General features: G+C 46.2%; 2 protein-coding genes across 6 annotated transcripts in view; both read left to right on the top strand.

The window, feature by feature from the left end:
- Nucleotides 1-2,542: 2,542 nt before the first annotated feature.
- On the top strand, nt 2,543-13,360 carry KCNE2 (potassium voltage-gated channel subfamily E regulatory subunit 2). 3 transcript variants are annotated; one of them, XM_042229322.2, is made up of 3 exons: nt 2,543-2,705; nt 3,710-3,799; nt 12,204-13,360. In XM_042229322.2, exon 3 carries the CDS (start codon nt 12,216-12,218, stop codon nt 12,585-12,587), a length of 372 nt encoding a protein of 123 aa, XP_042085256.1. In that variant the 5' UTR covers nt 2,543-2,705; nt 3,710-3,799; nt 12,204-12,215; the 3' UTR covers nt 12,588-13,360. The 3 variants fall into 3 exon arrangements, with proteins under 3 accessions (XP_042085256.1, XP_042085261.1, XP_042085252.1); XM_042229327.2 differs by lacking the exon at nt 3,710-3,799 and having other exon boundaries at nt 12,207-13,360; XM_042229318.2 differs by lacking the exon at nt 3,710-3,799 and having other exon boundaries at nt 2,545-2,705.
- Nucleotides 13,361-18,621: 5,261 nt separating this feature from the next.
- Nucleotides 18,622-19,728, top strand: part of SMIM11 (small integral membrane protein 11) — a 29,419-nt gene continuing 28,312 nt past the window's right edge. For all 3 annotated transcript variants that reach the window (XM_042229307.2, XM_027978009.3, XM_027978003.2), the window contains exon 1: nt 18,622-18,683. The gene's annotated coding sequence lies outside the window, so the exon portion shown is untranslated. The remainder of the gene's footprint in view (nt 18,684-19,728) is intronic.

The raw sequence follows: 19,728 nt of genomic DNA, 5'->3' as shown, positions 1-19,728 counted from the left end.
TTCAAATGGGTATATCTTTCCATTTCCCCTTTGCTTTTGGCTTCCCTTCTTTTCACAGCTATTTGTAAGTCCTCCCCAGACAGCCATTTTGCTTTTTTGCATTTATTTTTCTTGGGGATGGTCTTGATCCCTGTCTTCTGTACAATGTCACGAACCTCCTTCCATAGTTCATCAGGCACTCTGTCTATCAGATCTAGTCCCTTAAATCTATCTCTACTTCCACTGTATAATCCTGAGGGATTTGATTTAGGTCATACCTGAATGGTCTAGTGCTTTTCTCCACTTTCTTCAACTTCAGTCTGAATTTGAATTTCTTCAGATCACATCTAATACATTGTATTTCTTCAGATCACATCTAATACATTAGCTACAGTACTGGGTTGTTGCTGTGGTTCAGTCTCCAACTCTTTGTGACTCCATGGACTGCAGCATGCCAAGTTGTTCTGTCCTTCACCATCTCCTGGAGTTTGCTCAAACTCATGTCCATTGAGTCAATGATGCCATCCAACCATCTCATCCTCTGTGGTCCCCGTCTCCTCCTGCCTTCTATCTTTCCCAGCATCCGGGTTGTTTCCAATGAGTTGGCTCTTCACATCAAGTGGCTATGGTACTTTGTAGGTCATTTTAAACCCCAGCCCTCTTCTGCTTGCCAGCCAGAGTACTGCAAAACTTATTGTTCAGAGCACCACTTAATGAGAAAATCCAAGATGAAACAAAGTTAACGTTCCTTTACACTGGAACATTACTGCATAATGACCAGTCCTGTGACTCTCAAGTGACTTTGGTGGAGTGTAACTTCTGCAGCCGCCATTCAAGAACCAGACTCAAACCCTGACTCTACTTCTTTAAAAACAAACAAACAAAAACTTGCTTTTAAAATTTATTCATTTGGTTGTGTCGGGCCTCAGTTGTGGGACGAAGAATCTTCCTGTGTCTTGGGAGACATTTTTTTTTGTGCCCCAGAGAGTTTCCCAGGTGACTCAGTGGTAAAGAATCTGCCTGCCAATGCAGGAGACTCAGGAGACGTGATTTTGATTCCTGAGTTGGAAAGATCCCCTGGAAAAGGAAATGGTAACTCAATTCAGTATTCTTGCCTGGAAAATCCCATGGACAGAGGAGCCTGGCAAGCTACAGTCCATGGGGTCACCAAAGAGTTGGACATGACCTAGCAACTAAACAACAACAACACGGACTCTCTAGTTGTGACTTGAGGGCTTAGTTGCTTTGTGGCACATGGAATCAATTTACACCATCGGGAATTGAGCTCATGTCCCCTCCATTACAAGGTGGATTCTTAACCCCTGGACCACCAGGGGGATGTCCCTGGCCCTGCTTCTATTTCATTCCAACCTGTTGACCTTACTGTGCCTGGATTCCCCAGTTGTCAAGTTCACAGTACTTTTCACACTGGGTTGTGGAAACAATCACATGATGCTGATACAATAAAAGCATTTGAGAAGAACCTGGCACGTGGTAAGTACTCATGTGTGTCAGCTTCTGTTAAGTCCCACTCTGCTCAGTTCCAGTGTCTCCAACTACCATAGAAAGGATCATTCAGTAAGTAGAATTTGTTCAGTTTTTTGTATTTTTTGCAGACTTGCTTCCATTTCCTCCATATAACACCTTTTGTGACCAGTTTCTATTTTACCAGACAACAGTGTTGTTATAATTCATTTGGAAATTGTTCCCAGAGAGAGGTGAAATGAAGTGAAATGAGAGTCTCTCAGTTGTGTCCAACTCTTTGCAACCCCGTGGACAATACAGTCCATGGAATTTTGCAGGCCAGAATACTGGAGTGAGTAGCCTTTCCCTTCTCCAGGAGATCTTCCCAACACAGGGATCGAACCCAGGTCTCCCTCATTGCGGGCAGGTTCTTTACCAGCTGAGCCACCAGGGAAGCCCACAGTATTTGAACAAAATTTGGCTTATGAGGAGGTGGCCAGAATAGGAAGTCCTGCCTTGAAATATACTGACCGTCTTCTCACTTCAGTTCAGTTCAGTTGCTCAGTCATGTCTGACTCTTTGTGACCCCATGGACTGCAGCACACCAGGCCTCCCTGTCCATCACCAACTCTTGGAGCTTGTTCAAACTCATGTCCATCGAGTTGGTGATGCCATCCAACTATCTCATCCTCTGTCTTCCCCTTCTCCTCCTACCTTCAATCTTTCCCAGCACCAGGGTGTTTTCCAAGGAGTCAGATCTTCGCATTAGGTGGCCAGAGTAGTGGCGTTTCAGCTTCAGCATCAGTCCTTCCGATGAATATTCAGGACTCAACCCACACCAACCACCCACGGCATATTCATGGCAGCTCTCTGGGACGCATTCCCCCTCATGAGGTCTGCAGGGTAGGGTGCTGTCCACTGAGATTTGCCCTGGAGAGGGAGGCTCCCAGTACCCCGACTGGAGCTGGCATCACAGGGCTGGAGGGGGGGAACTTGTGCCCAAGGCCAGACTCCACCCAGGCACACCCCCTCCAGACACCAAGGTGAATTCCCAACTGCTGGTCAGTATTTGACTTTCCACATAAGATTAGATTAAATATTTGGGTTCATAAACATCTAGGACTGCAGACGGCAGTCAGCAAGGGTTTGGCTGGCTACAGGCTGAAGCTGCACACAGGCCAGATTTATGCAGCACCCTGGAAGCTCCCCAAGCCAGCAAGAAGGTGCAGCAAAGAATTCCCTACTGCTCACACACCACACAGGTAAGGTTCCATCAAAAATTCTTTATTGTTTTAGAATTAAGTAACAAAGCTATTTTTTTTTTCACCAGAAAATGATAAAAGGAATGATTTTCCTGGTACAAGACCTGGCCTTTCCTTCCTTTCTGCTTTCCTTCCTTGCTTTCTTCCCTTCTTCCTTTTCTGCACCCTTTTGCTCTCTCTCTCTTCTTTCTCTCTTCTTCCCCTCCCTCCTCTATTTTCTTCTTCTCCTTTCCCTCTTTTCCCTCCTTCTTTTTGTAGGGCTTTCTGTAGTTGTTTCTTCTGTAGTTGCCTTTGCCCGGGCACTTTGAATGTGTATTTCTTTATTGTTTTAAATATTTTATTTAACTAATTGCACCAGGTCTTAGTTGTCATATGTGGGATCTAGTTCCCTGACCAGGAAATGAACGTGGGCCCTCTGCACTGAGAGGGTGGAGTCTTAGCCACTAGACCACCAGGGAAGTCCCTGAATATTTAATTTTCTAAATGGAAGTTTCATGGTAAATGCAGATACTCGTCTTTTTCTATTCCTGTTACAAAAGGTAAAGACTGCTGCCTTTTGTAGCTCCGGATGATACTAGTGAGCCACAGTCTTTGTAGGAAAGAGAGCTTTGGGTTTGAGAATCAAGGGCATGTTGCTTTCCTCATAGTGTCCCTTTGTCTTTGTCATGAATTATGCACATTTATGACAGGGGCTCCCCTGGTGACTCAGACAGTACAGAATCTGCCTGACGTATAAGAGACCTGGGCTCAATCCCTGGGTCGGGAAGATCCCCTGGAGAAGGGAATGGCAACCCACTCCAGTATTCTTGCCTGGAAAATCCCATGGACAGAGGAGCCTAGTGGGCTACAGCCTATGGGGTCACAAAGAGTCAGACACCACTAAGCCATTGACACCTTCATTGTGTGACAGTTTTAGGGGTTATTATGTATCCTGAAGATAGGGCTTAACCCACTGATGTGTGTGGAGTCAAGCTTGGATCTTGGTCTCATTTCTTTTTGCCCAGTGAGCTGACCGGTTGCAGGCGATGTAAACAGAGAGTTTCTGGACTTCGTGACCTCTGCTAGGACAAAGTAGGGGCTGGGTGCCAGCTTGGGTGAGTTGGGTTTCGAGACTCAGCACTGTGACCTTGGATGGGGGTTCGAGCTTGTCTCAGGCTATAGTTACTCTACTCCCCCAAAGCAGCAGGCAAGCCCCAAGAATCTCTAGGGACCCATCCTTTATTTGACTGAGCAAGAACCATCTATTAAGAATGCCTGATAGTGTAGACCCATTTGTATTAAATTATATGACCTTGCCAATATTTGACCATTTTTAACCTCTATAAACGGCAACTTCAAATGGTTCAACAGGACGTAAATAATAGTGGCCTCTCCAGTCCTTCCTAAGGTGAATGCCTATTATGGTATTCTACTTAGAGGAGGAAAAACTGTTCATACTAAATGCGGTCAACGTCTATCAGTTAAATAGTTATTCTGGGTATCAGAGATGTTAATCTGTTTGTTTCAGCAGAATGTCCATCAGTGAAACAGCTTTCACACACCATGATTTGGTTTTTGCCTGTGGGTATGGGACAGACGATGAGTTGCCCAGCCATGTCTTACGCAACAGCTTCTGAACAGTGAATACTCCTTGGCCTTAAATTTGTCAGTCTGGCCGGGGGTCAGCACTGAGGCATTTTTTTCCCAGAGGCCCTTTTCAGCTCTGTGCTTAAAAAGCACTTCCTGATCTGCTTGTCAATGGCCTCTGTCCATATAAAAGAGCTGAACAAATAATCAGTAGTATTAGCTCTAAGAGGCAGTCAATGCAGCTTCATCCACACCCAGAAACAAAGCCAAATCCAGGGGATCTCTGAACTCCTTCATTTCAAAGATACTTTGTGGCAGAGATTCTTTGTTGGGTTTCGGGGGCCCAGGAGTCCCCCAAAAGTGAATGTAGAGCTTCGTATCTGCATACATATACTTTTCTGGGGGAAAATAGTCATATTTTTCAATTGTTTTTCAAGGAATCTGGGGACCTTCCCTATCCCTCCCCTCCCACAAATAAGTTAAGAATAACTGTTGTAGTTTCCAGTTGAAATCTGCAGAACACAGGGTAGGAATGTTCATTCATTCAACAAACCAGTAATAAAAGTCAGCTCCCCACCAAACCTGGGCTTCCCTGGGGGCTCACATGATAAAGAATCTGCCTGCAATGCAGGAGACCTGCGTTCATCCCTGGTTGGGAAGATTCCTTGGAGAAGGGCAATAGCAACCCACTGCAGTATTCTTGTCTGGAGAATGCCACGGGCAGTGGAGCCTGGCGGGCTACAGTCCACAGAGTCGCCAAGAGTTGGACATGATTGACTTTCACTTCACCCAACAACCCCTGTGCAGGCCCCGGGATTCAGAGATGCATATAACGATCCCTGCCCTCCAGCAGCTCTGCTCTCATGTCTTTTGGAATCAAAGGATTCATTCTCTAAACATCAGTTTCCTCGTTTGTAAAACAGGTTCAATTCAGTTCAGTTGCTCAGCCATGTCTGACTCTTTGCAGCCCCGTGAACTGCAGCACGCCAGGCCTCCCTGTCCATCACCAACTCCCGGAGTTTACCCAAACTCATCTCCATCGAGGCAGTGATGCCATCCAACCAGCTCATCCTCTGTCATTCCCTTCTCCTCCTGCCCTCAATCTTTCCCAGCATCAGGGTCTTTTCCAATGAGTCAGCCCTTCGCATCAGGTGGCTAAAGTATTGGAGTTTCAGCTTCAACATCAGTCCTTCCAATGAATATTCAGGACTGATTTCCTTTAGGATGGACTGGTTGGATCTCTTTGCAGTCTAAGGGACTCTCAAGATGTCTTCTCCAACACCACAGTTCAAAAGTATCAATTTTTTGGCACTCAGCTTTCTTTATAGTTCAACTCTTACATCCATACATGACCACAGGAAAAACCATAGCCTTGACTAGACAGACCTTTGTTGGCCAAGTAATGTGTCTGCTTTATAATATGCTGTCTAGGTTGGTCATAGCTTTTCTTCCAAGGAGCATCTTTTAATTTCATGGCTGCAGTCACCATCTGCAGTGATTTTGGAGCCCCCAAAATAAAGTCTGTCACTGTTTCCACTGTTTCCCCATCTATTTCCCGTGAAGTGATGGGACTGGATGCCATGATCTTAGTTTTCTGAATGCTGAGCTTTAAGCCAACTTTTTCACTCTCTTCTTTCACTTTCATCAAGATGCTCTTTAGTTCTTCTTCACTTTCTGCCATAAGGGTGGTGTCATATGTGTATCTGAGGTTATTGATATTTCTCCTGGCAATCTTGATTCTAGCTTGTGCTTCATCCAGTCCAGCATTTCTCCTGATGTACTCTTCATATAAGTTAAATAAGCAAGGTGACAATATACAGCCTTGACGTACTCCTTTCCTGATTTGGAACCAGTCTGTTGTTCCATGTCCAGTTCTAACTGTTGCTTCTTGACCTGTATACAGATTTATCAGGAGGCAGGTCAGGTGGTCTAGTATTCCCACTCTTGAAGAATTTTCCACAGTTTGTTGTGATCCACAAAGTCAAAGGCTTTGGCATAGTCAATAAAGCAGAAATAGATGTTTTTCTGGAACTCTCTTGCTTTTTCAATGTTCCAACAAATGTTGGCAATTTGATCTCTGGTTCTTCTGCCTTTTCTAAATACAGCTTAAACATCTGGAAGTTCTCAGTTCATGTACTGTGAAAGCCTGGCTTGGAGAATTCTGAGGATTACTTTGCTAATGTGTGAGATGAGTGCAATTGTGCAGTAGTTTGAGCATTCTTTTGCATTGCCTTTCTTTGGGATTGGAATGAAAACTGTCCTTTTCCAGTCCTGTGGCCATTGCTGAGTTTTCCAAATTTGCAGACATATTGAGTGCAGCACTTTCACAGCATCATCTTTCAGCATTTGAAATAGCACCACTGAAATTCCATCACCTCCACTAGCTTTGTTCGTAGTGATGCTTCCTAAGGCCCACTTTTGACTTTGAATTTCAGGATGTCTGGCTCTAGGTGAGTGATAGCACCATCATGATTATCTGGGTCATGAAGATCTTTTTTTCCCTAGTTCTTCTGTGTCTTCTTGCCACCTCTTCTTAATATCTTCTGCTTCTGTTAGGTCCATACCATTTCTGTCCTTTATTGAGCCCATCTTTGCATGCAATGTTCTCTTGATATCTCTAATTTTCTTGATGAGATCTCTAGTCTTACCCATTGTATTGTTTTCCTGTTTCTTTGCATTGATCACTGAAGAAGGCTTTCTTATCTCTCCTTGCTGTTCTTTGGAACTCTGCATTTAAATGTTTATATCTTTCCTTTTCTCCTTTGCGTTTCACTTCTCTTCTTTTCACAGCTATTTGTAAGGCCTCCTTGGACAACCATTTTGCCTTTTTGCATTTCTTTTATTGGGGATGGTCTTGATCACTGTCCCCTGGAGAAGGAGGTAACTGTCTACATTTTAGAGAGGTTTTGATCATCCTGTGAATAGCACACAATAAACAGGAAATTGAAACTAAGCAAGCAAGTAAACATGACGAGGAGCTTAGGGAAACGCTTGTGTTGGGGTGACCACTGAGCTAGGTTCCTGAAACGACAAGAGCAAACCACCTTTCACCATGTGTGAATCTTGGCCTTTCCTGGTGGTCCAGTGGTTAAGAATCCATCTTGCAATGCAAGGGACACTGGTTTGATCCCTGGTCCAAGAAGATCCCACATGCTGTGGAGCAACTAAAGCCCATCGGCCACAACTTACTGAGCCAGCGCTCTAGAGCCCACAAGGAGAAACCACTGAGCCCACATGCTGCAACGACTGCAGCGCATTCACCTTGAGCCCATGCTCTGCAACAAGAGAAGCCCCCGCAGTAGCAGCCTGAGCATCACACTGAAGGGCAGCCCCCACTCATCGCAGCTAGGGAAAGTCATGTGCAGCCGCAAAGACCCACCACAGCCCCAGACTAAATACGTCTTAGAAAAACAAAACAAAATAAAATGTGTGAATCTGGAGACACTCAGCTCCCTCCTCTGTGGCTGCTGCTGCTGCTAAGTCGCATCAGTTGTGTCCGAATCTGTGCGACCCCATAGATGGCAGCCCACCAGGCTCCCCCGTCCCTGGGACTCTCCAGGCAAGAACACTGGAGTGGGTTGCCATTTCCTTCTCCAATGCATGAAAGTGCAAAGTGAAGTCCCTCAGTCATGTCCTACTCAGCGACCCCATGGACTGTAGCCTATGAGGCTCCTCCGTCCATGGGATTTCCCAGGCAAGAGTACTGGAGTGGGGAGCCATTGCCTTCTCCGGCTCCCTCCTCTAGTGGAGCTGTATTTCTTCCTTCCTCTGCAGTGACCCTCCCCTCAAGATTCAAAGCGCCCTATCCTCATTCCAACATGAACAACTGGGGCTTCCCTTGAGGCACCCCATCCTGGATGGCCTTGCTAAACATCAAAACACGCCTCTCCTGTGACCACTATGTTCCCTTGGAGCCCTGAAGGAACAGGGGGCTAATGACTGAACTCTTCTTATGAGTCAGGCTCTGGCCCAGAGTGTTCATAGGTAGTGAAGAGCTTAGGAGTTGCTTTGGTGAAAACATTCACAGAACAGTGTTGGCAGTGAGCATGACCAACTCTACTATCCCTTCCATGTGACACTGGGACTCTACTGCCTCCACCTGGAGGATACAGGAATTACAGGCACAGAGACAGCCCACAAAGGAGACTCATGGAAGGCTGGTAGGCCAACGAGCTCAGTGCACGGAGGAGCTTATAATGTGACCATCTCTCTGGGGGAACCCAGATCCTACGTGGGCCTCCAAGGTGGGCCTCAGGTGGCCCAGGGCATGCTGGAGCCACATCACAGAACAGCACTTCAGTGAGTAGAAACAACTAGAATAGTTCATCTTGACAGAAAACACACACACACACACACACACACACACACACACACACACACACACAAACAACAAAACATGAAGGGGATCCAGTTCTCTGTCTAGAAGAGGTCCCATCTTCCCCTTCGCAGTTGTGTCCTACTCCACAGTCGCTCAGGGTCTTCTCCCAGACTCTCTCATCACCCACCAACCAGTCTTTTTATTTTGTAAACTTAGTCTTCTGGGATTTTTGTTTGTTTTGCTGATTTTTTCCCCCCAGTGTCTCTATGTTCCAACCATTTTTCTATTTGACTTAACTGAAGGAAACTGAATTCTCTCTAGAGGGTGTGGCGGGGGATGTATACACTGGGAAATCAGTTTTCTTTATTGGCTGAAGCTGTGGGAAAGGGTTGGAAGGGCCAGAGGGTGAGAACACCGGTGGGTGGAGTGGTTGGGCTCCATCACGTTTGTGAGGTGAGCCCTGGAGAACACGGGAAGGGCTGGTGGTCTGTTGATGCATAAGACACATGTGAGGTCCCCCAGATGAGTAGACCTGGGCTCTTCAAGGCTGAAGAAGCTAGTGATGATGATGTCTTGAGTCCAGTTAAAGTCAATCCAGCTATGCTCTTAAACAGTGAACTGCTATTTTAAGGGGGACAAGCATGCCTCTGTCACATTGCTTGGAAAATGTGCTTGGCGAGTTGCTATTCAGTCGCTCAGCCAAGTCCAACTCTTTGGGACCCCACAGACTGTGCATGACGAGTACCTCAGGGCCATCTTATGTCTTTGTTAAATTTCTCTTTGACCCGCTCTGTTCACACCTGTTACAACGCTTTGCACCTTGCATGCTCCTTTGTTTCCATCTCTCCCACAACATTCAGGCTCCACAGGTAGAATTCTCATATTTGCTCTTGCTGCATTTCCAGTGCCGGCACATACCTGGCACATTCATTTATTCATCAAATATCCACTGTGCGCCCAGTGTGTGCCAGGCTCTGTGCCAATGTTCGCTAAACCAGGGTAAACAGAGGCGATGTGAGCCCTGCCCTCAGAGGCATGGTGACTGATGGGAAAAATGAGACCACAAGCCAATAATCACACACATATACAGAGTGACATATACACGTAATTACCACATATTGGAGAGAGCGCTTTGAAGAAAAGTACAAAGACACTGGGCTTACCTGGTGGCTCAGTGGTAAAGAACTCGTCTGCTAATGCAGGAGATGCGGGTTCGATACCTGGGTTGGGAAGATCCCCTGGAGAAGGAAGTGGTAACCCACTCCAGTATTCTTCCCTGGAGAATCCCAAGGACAGAGGAGCCGGGCAGGCTCCATGGAGTCGCAAAAGAGTTGGACCTGACTTAGCAACTAAAACAACAACAAAACAACAACAAAAGACACCATTGGAGAGAACTGGGGGAGGGGAGAATGGCTGAGAGCAGGACCAGGGATATTTTCTCAGAAGCAGCAGCTAAGCTGGGCCCCAGAGGTTGAGGAGGCAGCAGAGGGAAGAGATGGGGAAAAGTATTCCCGGCTGAGGGAATAGAATGTGCAAATGTCCTGATGCAGAACAGTGTATACTGACCTGGAAGAAGCAGGCCAGGCCAGTAAGACCAGCTGCCATAAGGGAAGAATAATTGGGGATGTGGTTAGGGGCTGGCCTGGCCAGGCCAGGAAGGAGGATTTTACTTTGAGAACAACAGGAAGGTATTGCATGTTTTCAAAACAAGGGAACAATATGCTCCCATTTTCCTCTTAAAAAGAGCACATTGACTGGGCAGAGATAGGCAGATGTGACCCCGGGGAGGCGGTTTTAGGGAGGGTTGTATCGCATTGCACTGTGTCTGCCAGGTGAGAGACGCTGGTGGCCGGGTAGTGGGGACAAGGATGGAGTTGCGAAATATGAGTGATCTCTCAAGTTGTTCTTTGTATCACTTAACAAAAGTGCTTCTTTCAAATACGGAAGGACATACTCATACCTTAGGGATACCTGGACTAAATCACAGCCTGCACATAGGAAACGGAGGGCATCACAATGTCTGTCCATGGCCCTTGCAAACTTCTGCCCCATAATTCTCTAAGAACACAGAACATACATCAGTCATTGCTTCCTTCAGCTAATGTCTGTGGAATATCTATTATGAATAAGGCATTGTGCTAGCTATTGTGAGGTGACCCAACTATTTAGAAACAAAGTAATGGATCAAAGGCAATCGACGAAAAATTTGAAGGTAATAAAAATATAAGGAAGAAAAAAAAATCTGAGTATACCATCCATGTTAACACTTTAAGCTAATTTATTTCCAGGCTTTTTTCATTTTCTTCTACATATATTATTTACATATGCAAATGTAAATAATATGCAAACATAATACATATAGTTTTATGTGCTCTGTAACTATTATGTGCTTATGATACTTTTATTGTAAGATCAGTCAGTTCAGTTCAGTTCAGTCGCTCAGTCGTGTCCGACTCTTTGTGACCCCATGAATTGCAGCACGCCAGGCCTCCCTGTCCATCACCAACTCCCAGAGTTCACTAAGACTCACGTCCATTGAGTCAGTAATGCCATCCAGCCATCTCATCCTCTGTCGTCCCCTTCTCCTCCTGCCCCCAATCCCTCCCAGCATCAGAGTCTTTTCCAATGAGTCAACTCTTCCCATGTGGTGGCCAAAGTACTGGAGTTTCAGCTTTAGCATCATTCCCTCCAAAGAAATCCCAGGGCTGATCTCCTTGCAGTCCAAGGGACTCTCAAGAGTCTTCTCCAACACCACAGTTCAAAAGCATCATTTCTTCGGTGCTCAGCTTTCTTCACAGTCCAACACTCACATCCATACATGACCACTGGAAAAACCATAGCCTTGACTAGACTATGTTGGCAAAGTAATGTCTCTGCTTTTGAATATGCTAACTAGGTTGGTCATAACTTTTCTTCCAAGCAGTAAGCGTTTTTTTTTTTTTAAATTTCATGGCTGCAATCACCATCTGCAGGGATTTTGGAGCCCCAAAAAATAAAATCTGACACTGTTTCCACTGTTTCCCCATCTATTTCCCATGAAGTGATGGGACTGGATGCCATGATCTTCATTTTCTGAATGTTGAGCTTTAAGCCAACTTTTTCGCTCTCCTCTTTCACTTTCATCAAAAGGCTTTTTAGTTCCTCTTCACTTTCTGCCATAAGGGTGGTGTCATCTGCATACCTGAGGTTATTGATATTTCTCCCAGCACTCTTGATTCCAGCTTGTGTTTCTTCCAGTCCAGCGTTTCTCCTGGTGTACTCTGCATGGAAGTTAAACAAGCAGGGTGACAATATACAGCCGTGACGTACTCCTTTTCCTATTTGGAACCAGTCTGTTGTTCCATGTCCAGTTCTAACTGTTGCTTCCTGACCTGCACACAGATTTCTCAAGAGGCAGGTCAGGTGGTCTGATGCTGTGCATGAAAAACTGCTGCATAAAACATGCAAAATTTAAAGAATAATAAAATATACACTTAATCACCAGCCATGTAAAGAAGAAATAATATTACTACCCCCTCCAACCTTGTCTGCCCCTCCCTCCATTCCTTAAGGCAGCCAAATAGAGAAAGAATTCATTTTCTTAAACTTGTTAACCTATTTTATTTAAATTGCAGCAGGACAGAAATATGCCAACTCTATCCAATCTGACACAGACACTGGAATATGTCTTCAAAAGGGTTTTTATCACTTACATGGAAAACTGGCGCAGGAACACAACGGTTGAGCAAGAGGCCCTGCAAGCCAAGGTTGATGCTGAGAACTTCTACTATGTCATCTTGTACCTTATGGTGATGATTGGAATGTTCTCTTTCATCATTGTAGCCATCCTGGTGAGCACAGTGAAATCCAAGAGACGAGAGCACTCCAATGACCCATACCATCAGTACATTGTGGAGGACTGGCAAGGGAAGTACAGAAGTCAAATTGTGAACCTAGAAGAATCAAGGGCCACCATCCATGAGAACACAGGTGCAGTGGCGCTCACGATGTCTCCTTGATCAGAGGTGGAGGCATGGAGTCAACGTCTGATACGCAAATAGGAAGAGATGCTGGTTCTATGGAGTCAATCCAAGTTGTCATCCTTCGAAGACTCTAAGTTCCTCACTCTCTGTTGATAATTTTCATCGAGATCCCGTAGTTGATCAGCTAAGAGGACATTTCAAGCTCATGCTTCACATTTGCTCTGTGGAGCAATAATTTATGTCAAAGACCTCTTTTCCTTTCTGTGCAATGTCAGTGTCATTTTAATCAATGTCAATAGTGAAAATAAAACCAAATTTGAAGTAATGTGCCTGGGCAGTGGCAGTGGGGATAGAAAGGAGAAATTAACAAATCATTGAATAGTCTCCCTTGTGAAATATTATTCTGTATGTTTGACTGATTCAATTTATAAGTAGCCAAGGTGTATTATTCAGAAACGGAGGTTCAAAAATCTATCACTTGCTCACTAGATTGAAGTAGGAGCATTTATTTATTAATTCATGAATATAGAGTCTGAAGTGACAAATGAACAGAACCACAGGTTTCCTTTATGTGTATTGCTTCCTTGGCATTGAGCTTATTTGGAAGTCGGAAGACAGAACCAACATTTCATAAGGCAGAGTCCACATCAGATAAATAGAATCTTTAGGAACTACCGAGTATAACAAAAAGATATTTTTAATTAACATTTTAAATTTTACAGAAGACTAACCTAAAAGTTCTTGTTATTATAGAAAAAAAATAATATGTGAAAATGCTGCCTAATAAACCACTCATTCTTTTCACTCAATTTATTTTCTTGGTTACAATTACTTATTTTATGTTTCAAGAAATCTATTTTCATGAATGTATGGAAAGTGGCTGAATTGCTGAGGTCTATTGAAGAGCTAGACGGTAACTACTTAATATTTTGACCATGGGGTCATGATATTATAGAATGTCAGGGCCAAAGGGCACCTTGGAGATCACAGAATCCTTGTCAGACCATTTCATTTATGGATAGGCAACTCCAGTTCACAGGTTCGGTGACTTCATTCCTTAATTCAATCAAGTACCATTTATTATCTGTCTATTTGGGTCAATGGCTTCCCTTGTGGCTCAGCTGGTAAAGAATCTGCCTGCCATGCAGGAGAACTGCGTTCAATCCCTGGGTTGGAAAGATCCCCTGGAGAAGGGAAAGGCTACCCACTCCAGTATTCTTGCCTGGAGAATTCCATGGGTTGTATAGCACATGCGGTCACATAGAGTCGGATATGACTGAGTGACTTTCACTTTCACTTTCTGGGTCAATGGCCCAGACCAGGAGTATACAGATGAATGTGATTCCCTGAGCTGGAGAAACTCACTCAGCAGAGAGGGAGGCAGACACAGACAGGGAGTCAGAACATCCTGATGATATAACAATGACAGGGTTATAATGGAGACCAACACAAAGTGGGAGGAGCCAGGACAGAGGGCCTGCCTAACTCGGGTTAAGGTCCAGACAGCAGCTGAGAGGGGAAAGTCAACAGCAAGACAGATATATGGGGTGTAGCCTCATGAAGTTCATGCCCCCTTGCTTATACTCTGCTCCTTCCCCAGCTCCCCGTCTACTCAGCAGAGACAGGGCATTGTGAACAAAGCCTCAAGTCTCAGAGCACTGAGACAAAATTGAAAAGAGGAGTCCTTCTTCAGCATCTTATATGGATTACAAGATTTGTCTCTTTAGAGTGAAGTACAGTATGTCTGTTTCCTAATAACAAGCATGCGATTGTGCTAACAGAAGCATTAAATACACTGTTGAGGAAAGCCACCCATATTCCAAGAGCATTTATGGCAAGAGTAGTTTCTCTCCTTAGATGAGAAACCCAGAAATGCTGAACCACACAGAACTTTTTTTAATTAATTAATTTGCTTATTTATTTTGGTTGCATTCAGTCTTAGTTGTGGCATGCAAGCTTAGTTGCCCTGCGGCATGTGGGATCTTAGTTCCCTGACCAGTTCCCCGATCAAATCCATGTCCCCTCATTGGAAGGGAGATTCTTTCTCTTTTTTAGTTTTATTATGAAAAATTGTTAAACATTTACAAAAGAAGAGAGTAGTTTGGAAGGCATATTCTTAACCACTGGACTGTCAGGGAAGTTTCCAGAACATTTTAATCAACATGCCCAGAGCAGCAGATGGATAGCATCACTGATTCAATGGACATGAGTTTGAGCAAACTCCAGGAAGTAGTGAAGGACAGGGAAGCCTGGCATGCTGCAGTCCATGGGGTCACAGAGAGTTGGACATGCCTGAGCAACTGAACAACCAGAGCAGCAACTCGGGCAACAAAATCTCAGCTTTGGATCTGGATCCAGACAGGAATCCAAGGTTTCTACTGACTGACCAAATTTACCTCCTTGACCAAACCCTGGTCAGGCTCCTTTGAACCTTCTTCTTGAAATGACCTCAACCTTGGCCTAAAAACCTTGCAGATTCTTGGCACAAAAGATATAATCTACCTCCTCACACTAAGAGACTTGAACAAACACTACCTGCATCCCTAAGGAGATCCTGGCCTGCTTTAAGGTGCCTGCCTAGGAAAACTTGAGGAGGAGCCAGGAGAATGTACTATTTGTTCAGGCCAAAACCTGGTGGTAGACAAATCAGCCCTGAATCCCTGCTAGAGCATTTACTTTAGAAACCTTTCGATTATAAATCCTTTTTCTCCTCCTTTGAGGTATAAATCATTTACCACCCAGAACTGCCTTGTCTCTTTGATACGCTAGCATTCAAGGAGGTAACAGCTTTAACTTGCACCACTGCCTCCAGTCATAAAGGCTGAACTTTGTTTCTCCTCCAGGTAAGTGTCTATTGACAGACTCAGACGTGGTTGACCCAGTCCCCTTCACTTTTTATGAATTTCCACCAGACTCTGCTCAAGTAGCTGCTGTCCAACCCCTTATCTCTTTTTTTTTTTTTTTTTAAATTTTGGCTGCGCTGGGTCTTTGTTGAGGCACACAGACTCCGCTTTCTGCAGCACGTGGGCTCAGTTCCCCGAAGGCAAGTGAGATCCTAGTTTCTGGTCCAGCGATCAGATCAGGGAAGTCCCCCTCCTTCTCCTTTTAAAATGTTCAGTTACCTCTGTACAAACCGAGCTTGGTTTATGCTGGGTTCTCTTCCCTATTGTGATAGTTACTGAATAAAGTCCATCCTTTACACTTCAACTGATGTCAAGCTTTGTTTATCTTTGACACAGAAAAACAAATTAAGGGGGAAAATATCTAGGTTCCCCTAATTAAGTACATTTTATTATCATCACCTAAAGTATGGAGCCAACACAGATGGTTAGCAGCCAACTTCACTTTGGGGGAATAGGAGAAATGCCCAATATTTACCAGCATTTCAGGTCTACAGCCGCTGGTACCTGCTCCACTTTGTCACTCCAGCATCAATTCCCACTGAACCCAGCCTTGCCACATTCAACCTGGCAACTAAAAAAACGCCAGTTTCAACAAGTTGCTGGTTTTCTTTCCCACCCGTCTGCTTTTAGAGTTCTTTCCGGTTGATCCATATAAACTGAGTCCCATTCACTTTTTACAGCAGAGCTCAGAAGCCATTTGAATAGGAACCCATGGCAGTGGCTGCCCTGATAGTCGAGGTTCAGATTACCCAGATTCAGGTCCCAGCTCTGGCACTTGCTGGCTTTAAAACCCTGAACAGTTTAATCAGTTTGTGTCTCCGTTTCTCCATCTGTGAAATGGTTATAGTCACATCATGTCTTTTATAGGCTTGTAAGACTTTTATTAGACAATAGCTGCAAAGTGCTTAGAGCAAAGCTATTTTTGCTACTCTCTCCAGGAAAACTTGGCAGAACTTGTTGACAGAACTAACCCCCTACTCCCCAGTCCCTCAGTTTGTCCTTTCCTCTGCACTCCCAACAGGATTCCATGAGACTGCCTGGGTTCAAATATCAATTTTGCCACTCCAATTCACACATTTCCTTGAATCAACCACTTAACCTCCCCCTGCCTCAGTTTCCTCAACCAAAAAAGGGTGAACTTCCCTGTTGTTACCCTGGAATTTTGGGCGTCCACTTCGCACCCTCACTTGGGATTGGGCTCAAATTCCACTCTGGTTTACTAAGCGCTTGTTGAATGAAGGAATCTGGGAACCTAGTAACGGTCACCCTACCACTATCCCAAAGGAAAAGGAATGCATTTTTGGCAGAGAATATAAAGGCTAAATTTGGAAACTTCTGAGGACCCACATCAGACTGGTTCCAACAACAGACTGGTTCCAAATCAGGAAAGTATGTCAAGACTGTACATTGTCACCCTGCTTATTTAACTTACATGCAGAGTATATCATGAGAAATACTGGACTGGATAAAGCAAAAGCTGTAATCAAGATTGCTAGGAAAAATATCAATAACCTCAGATATGTAGATGACACCACACTTAAAGCAGAAAGTGAAGAACTAAAGAGCCTCTTATAAAAGTGAAAGAGGAGAGTGAAAAAGTTAGCTTAAAGCTCAACATTCCCTGGTGGCTCAGATGGTAAAATGTCTGCCTACAATGAGGGAGACCTGCGTTCAATCCCTGGGTTGGAAAGATCTCCTGGAGAAGGAAATGGCAACCCACTCCAGTAACCCATGGACAGAGGATCCTGGCAGGCTACAGTCCATGGGGTTGCCAAGAGTTGGACACAACTGAGCGACTTCACTTTCACTTTCAGAAAACTAAGATCATGGCATCCAGTCCCATCACTTCATGGCAAATAGATGGGGAAGCAGTGGAAAGAGTAACAGACTTTATTTTGGGGGGCTCCACAATCACTGCAGATAGGGACTGCAGCCATGAAATTTAAAGATGTTTGCTCCTTGGAAGAAAAGCTATGACAAACCTAGACAGCATATATACTTGGCCAACAAAGGTCTGTCTAGTCAAGGCTATGGTTTTTCCAGCAGTCATGTACCAGTGTGAGAGTTGGACTATAAAGAAAACTGAGGGCCAAAGAATTGATGGGTTTGAACTGGTGTTGGAGAAGACACCTTGAGAGTCACTTGGACTGCAAGGAGATCCAACCAGTCCATCCTAGAGGAGATCAGTGCTGAATATTCATTGGAAGGACTGATGGTGAAGCTGAAACTCCAATACTTTGGCCACCTGATGCAAACAGCTGACTCACTGGAAAAGACCCTGATGCTGGGAAAGATTGAGGGCAGGAGGAGAAAGGGACGACAGAGGATGAGATGGTTGGATGGCATCACCGACTCAATGGACATGAGTTTGAGTGAACTCCGGGAGTTGGTGATGGACAGGGAAGCCTGGCATGCTGCAGTCCATGTGGTCACTAAGAGTCGGACACGACTGAGCGACTGAACTGGGGACCCTCTTGCCCTCGGCGGCACACACCGAGGAACACACAAGGATGAGAGACAGCTGAGGGGATGGGCCCCGCGACGCCCCGCTCTCCCGCCGCCGTCCTCCTCCTCGAGCTCCGGTCAGTGGAGAACAAGAACGTGGCCCCGCCCTCCCCCGGCGTGGACGAAAACACCTGGCCCACGCCCCGGAAGTTCGCCCCTGGCCCAGCCAAGTCTGTCCAGTGACCCATGTTGCGGCCGCACGAAGGCCGCCCGGGCCCATAGCGCGGATTCCAGAAGCGGGAAACTGTCTCCGTGGCCCGGGCCCACTGCGCCCCGGAGCCGCTTATCCGCCATAGCGGCGCAGGTTCCCTGCACCGGCGCGCGGAGCGGTGCATTTCGGGACGTGTAGTTTCCCCGTGAACTTCCCTGGTGGCTCAGATGGTATAGCGTCTGCCTACAGTGTGGGAGACCTGGGTTCGATCCTTGGGTCAGGAAGACCCACTCCAGTACTCCTGCCTGGAAAATCTCATGGACGGAGGAGCGTAGTATGCTACAGTCCATAGGGTCGCAAAGGGTCGGACACGACTCAGCGACTTCACTTCAGTTTCCCCGCGGCATGGTGGGAATCGTGGTTTGTGTGCGCCCCCGCCTACCCACTATGTGCGCAGGCTCATTGCGCCGGCGCGCGGAGCGGTGCATTTCGGGACGTGTAGTTTCCCCGCGGCATTGTGGGAGTGGTGGTTTGCGCGCGGTCCGGGAGCTGGATCCTCCGCGGCCTTGAGCTGTAAGTGGGCGGTGTCGGTGTCCGCAGGTTCCGGACCGAAATCCGGCTGCTCTTTTGGGGGCGCCCAGGCATCGCGTTCGCGCTTTCTCTCCTTGACGCTCTCCAGCGGGACCGTGGGGGTGCCAGCCACCACGGCCCACCCCCGCGGAGCGTCCGGCCTGGCTGGCTTGTCCAGGCACCCCAAAATGCACGGATCCAGTGGCAGGGGGTGGGAGGGGGGAGGCATGTGGAGGCTGGCACGCAGGCCGAAGAGGGGGACCCAGATGTGGTTCCAAGCGAGAGAGGTTTGGGGGCGAGCGAAAGTCCCAGACGCCCTGTTGTGTAGGTGGGGTAGCGGTGGTCGCCCTTGGCCCTCATCCTCGGGTCTGGGTGGGGCAAGTTTTGCCCCCAACCCCAGTGCGGAGGCTGGAGAGGACCTTTACCTGGCCCTCCAAATCACGGAGGGGCAGAGGCCCAGTTCCTCGCTCTGGGAACCCCCGCAGACCCCGGCGTGGGGCTCAGAAGTCAGCCCAACTGATAAAACCCACTTCATCTGGAACTACAGCCGCCCCGCCGCCCCACCCCGCCGCCCCGCCACCCCGCCGCCCCTCTACGCACTCATCACTACTTCAAATGATGGGGTGAAGGGTTGGGATAGAAAGAGGCTGGGAATGAGAGCAATTTCGGGAAATTCAGATTAAGGACACAGCGTAATGAATGGCTGGAGTGAAACACCAAGAGACGGACCGACCCTTGGGTCTGTTAGGTGGAGCAAGAATGAAATTGTGGACTATACCTTGTTCATATTGCTATAATTAGCCTAATCAAGATAAGCCAGTAGTTTTTCTGTTTTCTTTAGGAGAAATCTAGCAAAGGAAAAATCAGGATATTTTTGCAGTAATGGAAATAGAGCCATCTCTTTCTAAGCCACTGTTATCTTTGAGTTTAAAGCTAAGACTGGATAGTTCCAGGGGAAGTTTAAAACTTCCTGCACTTCATAGATTTTATGTCTTTCAAAACGGTCCCCATCTGGTTGGCTTTTGTAGTTCAGCCCTGAGACACCAGC

This window comes from Ovis aries, chromosome 1 (genome assembly GCF_016772045.2).
Source record: "Ovis aries strain OAR_USU_Benz2616 breed Rambouillet chromosome 1, ARS-UI_Ramb_v3.0, whole genome shotgun sequence".
Classification (NCBI taxonomy): Eukaryota; Metazoa; Chordata; class Mammalia; order Artiodactyla; family Bovidae; genus Ovis; species Ovis aries.
The sequence above is the reverse complement of the archived record's forward strand: the minus strand, read 5'-3'. Positions and strand labels throughout refer to the sequence as shown.

Excerpts from the sequence above, each read along its gene's own strand:
- KCNE2 (XM_042229327.2), top strand. The coding sequence starts at position 12,216 with ATGCCAACTCTATCCAATCTGACACAGACACTGGAATATGTCTTCAAA.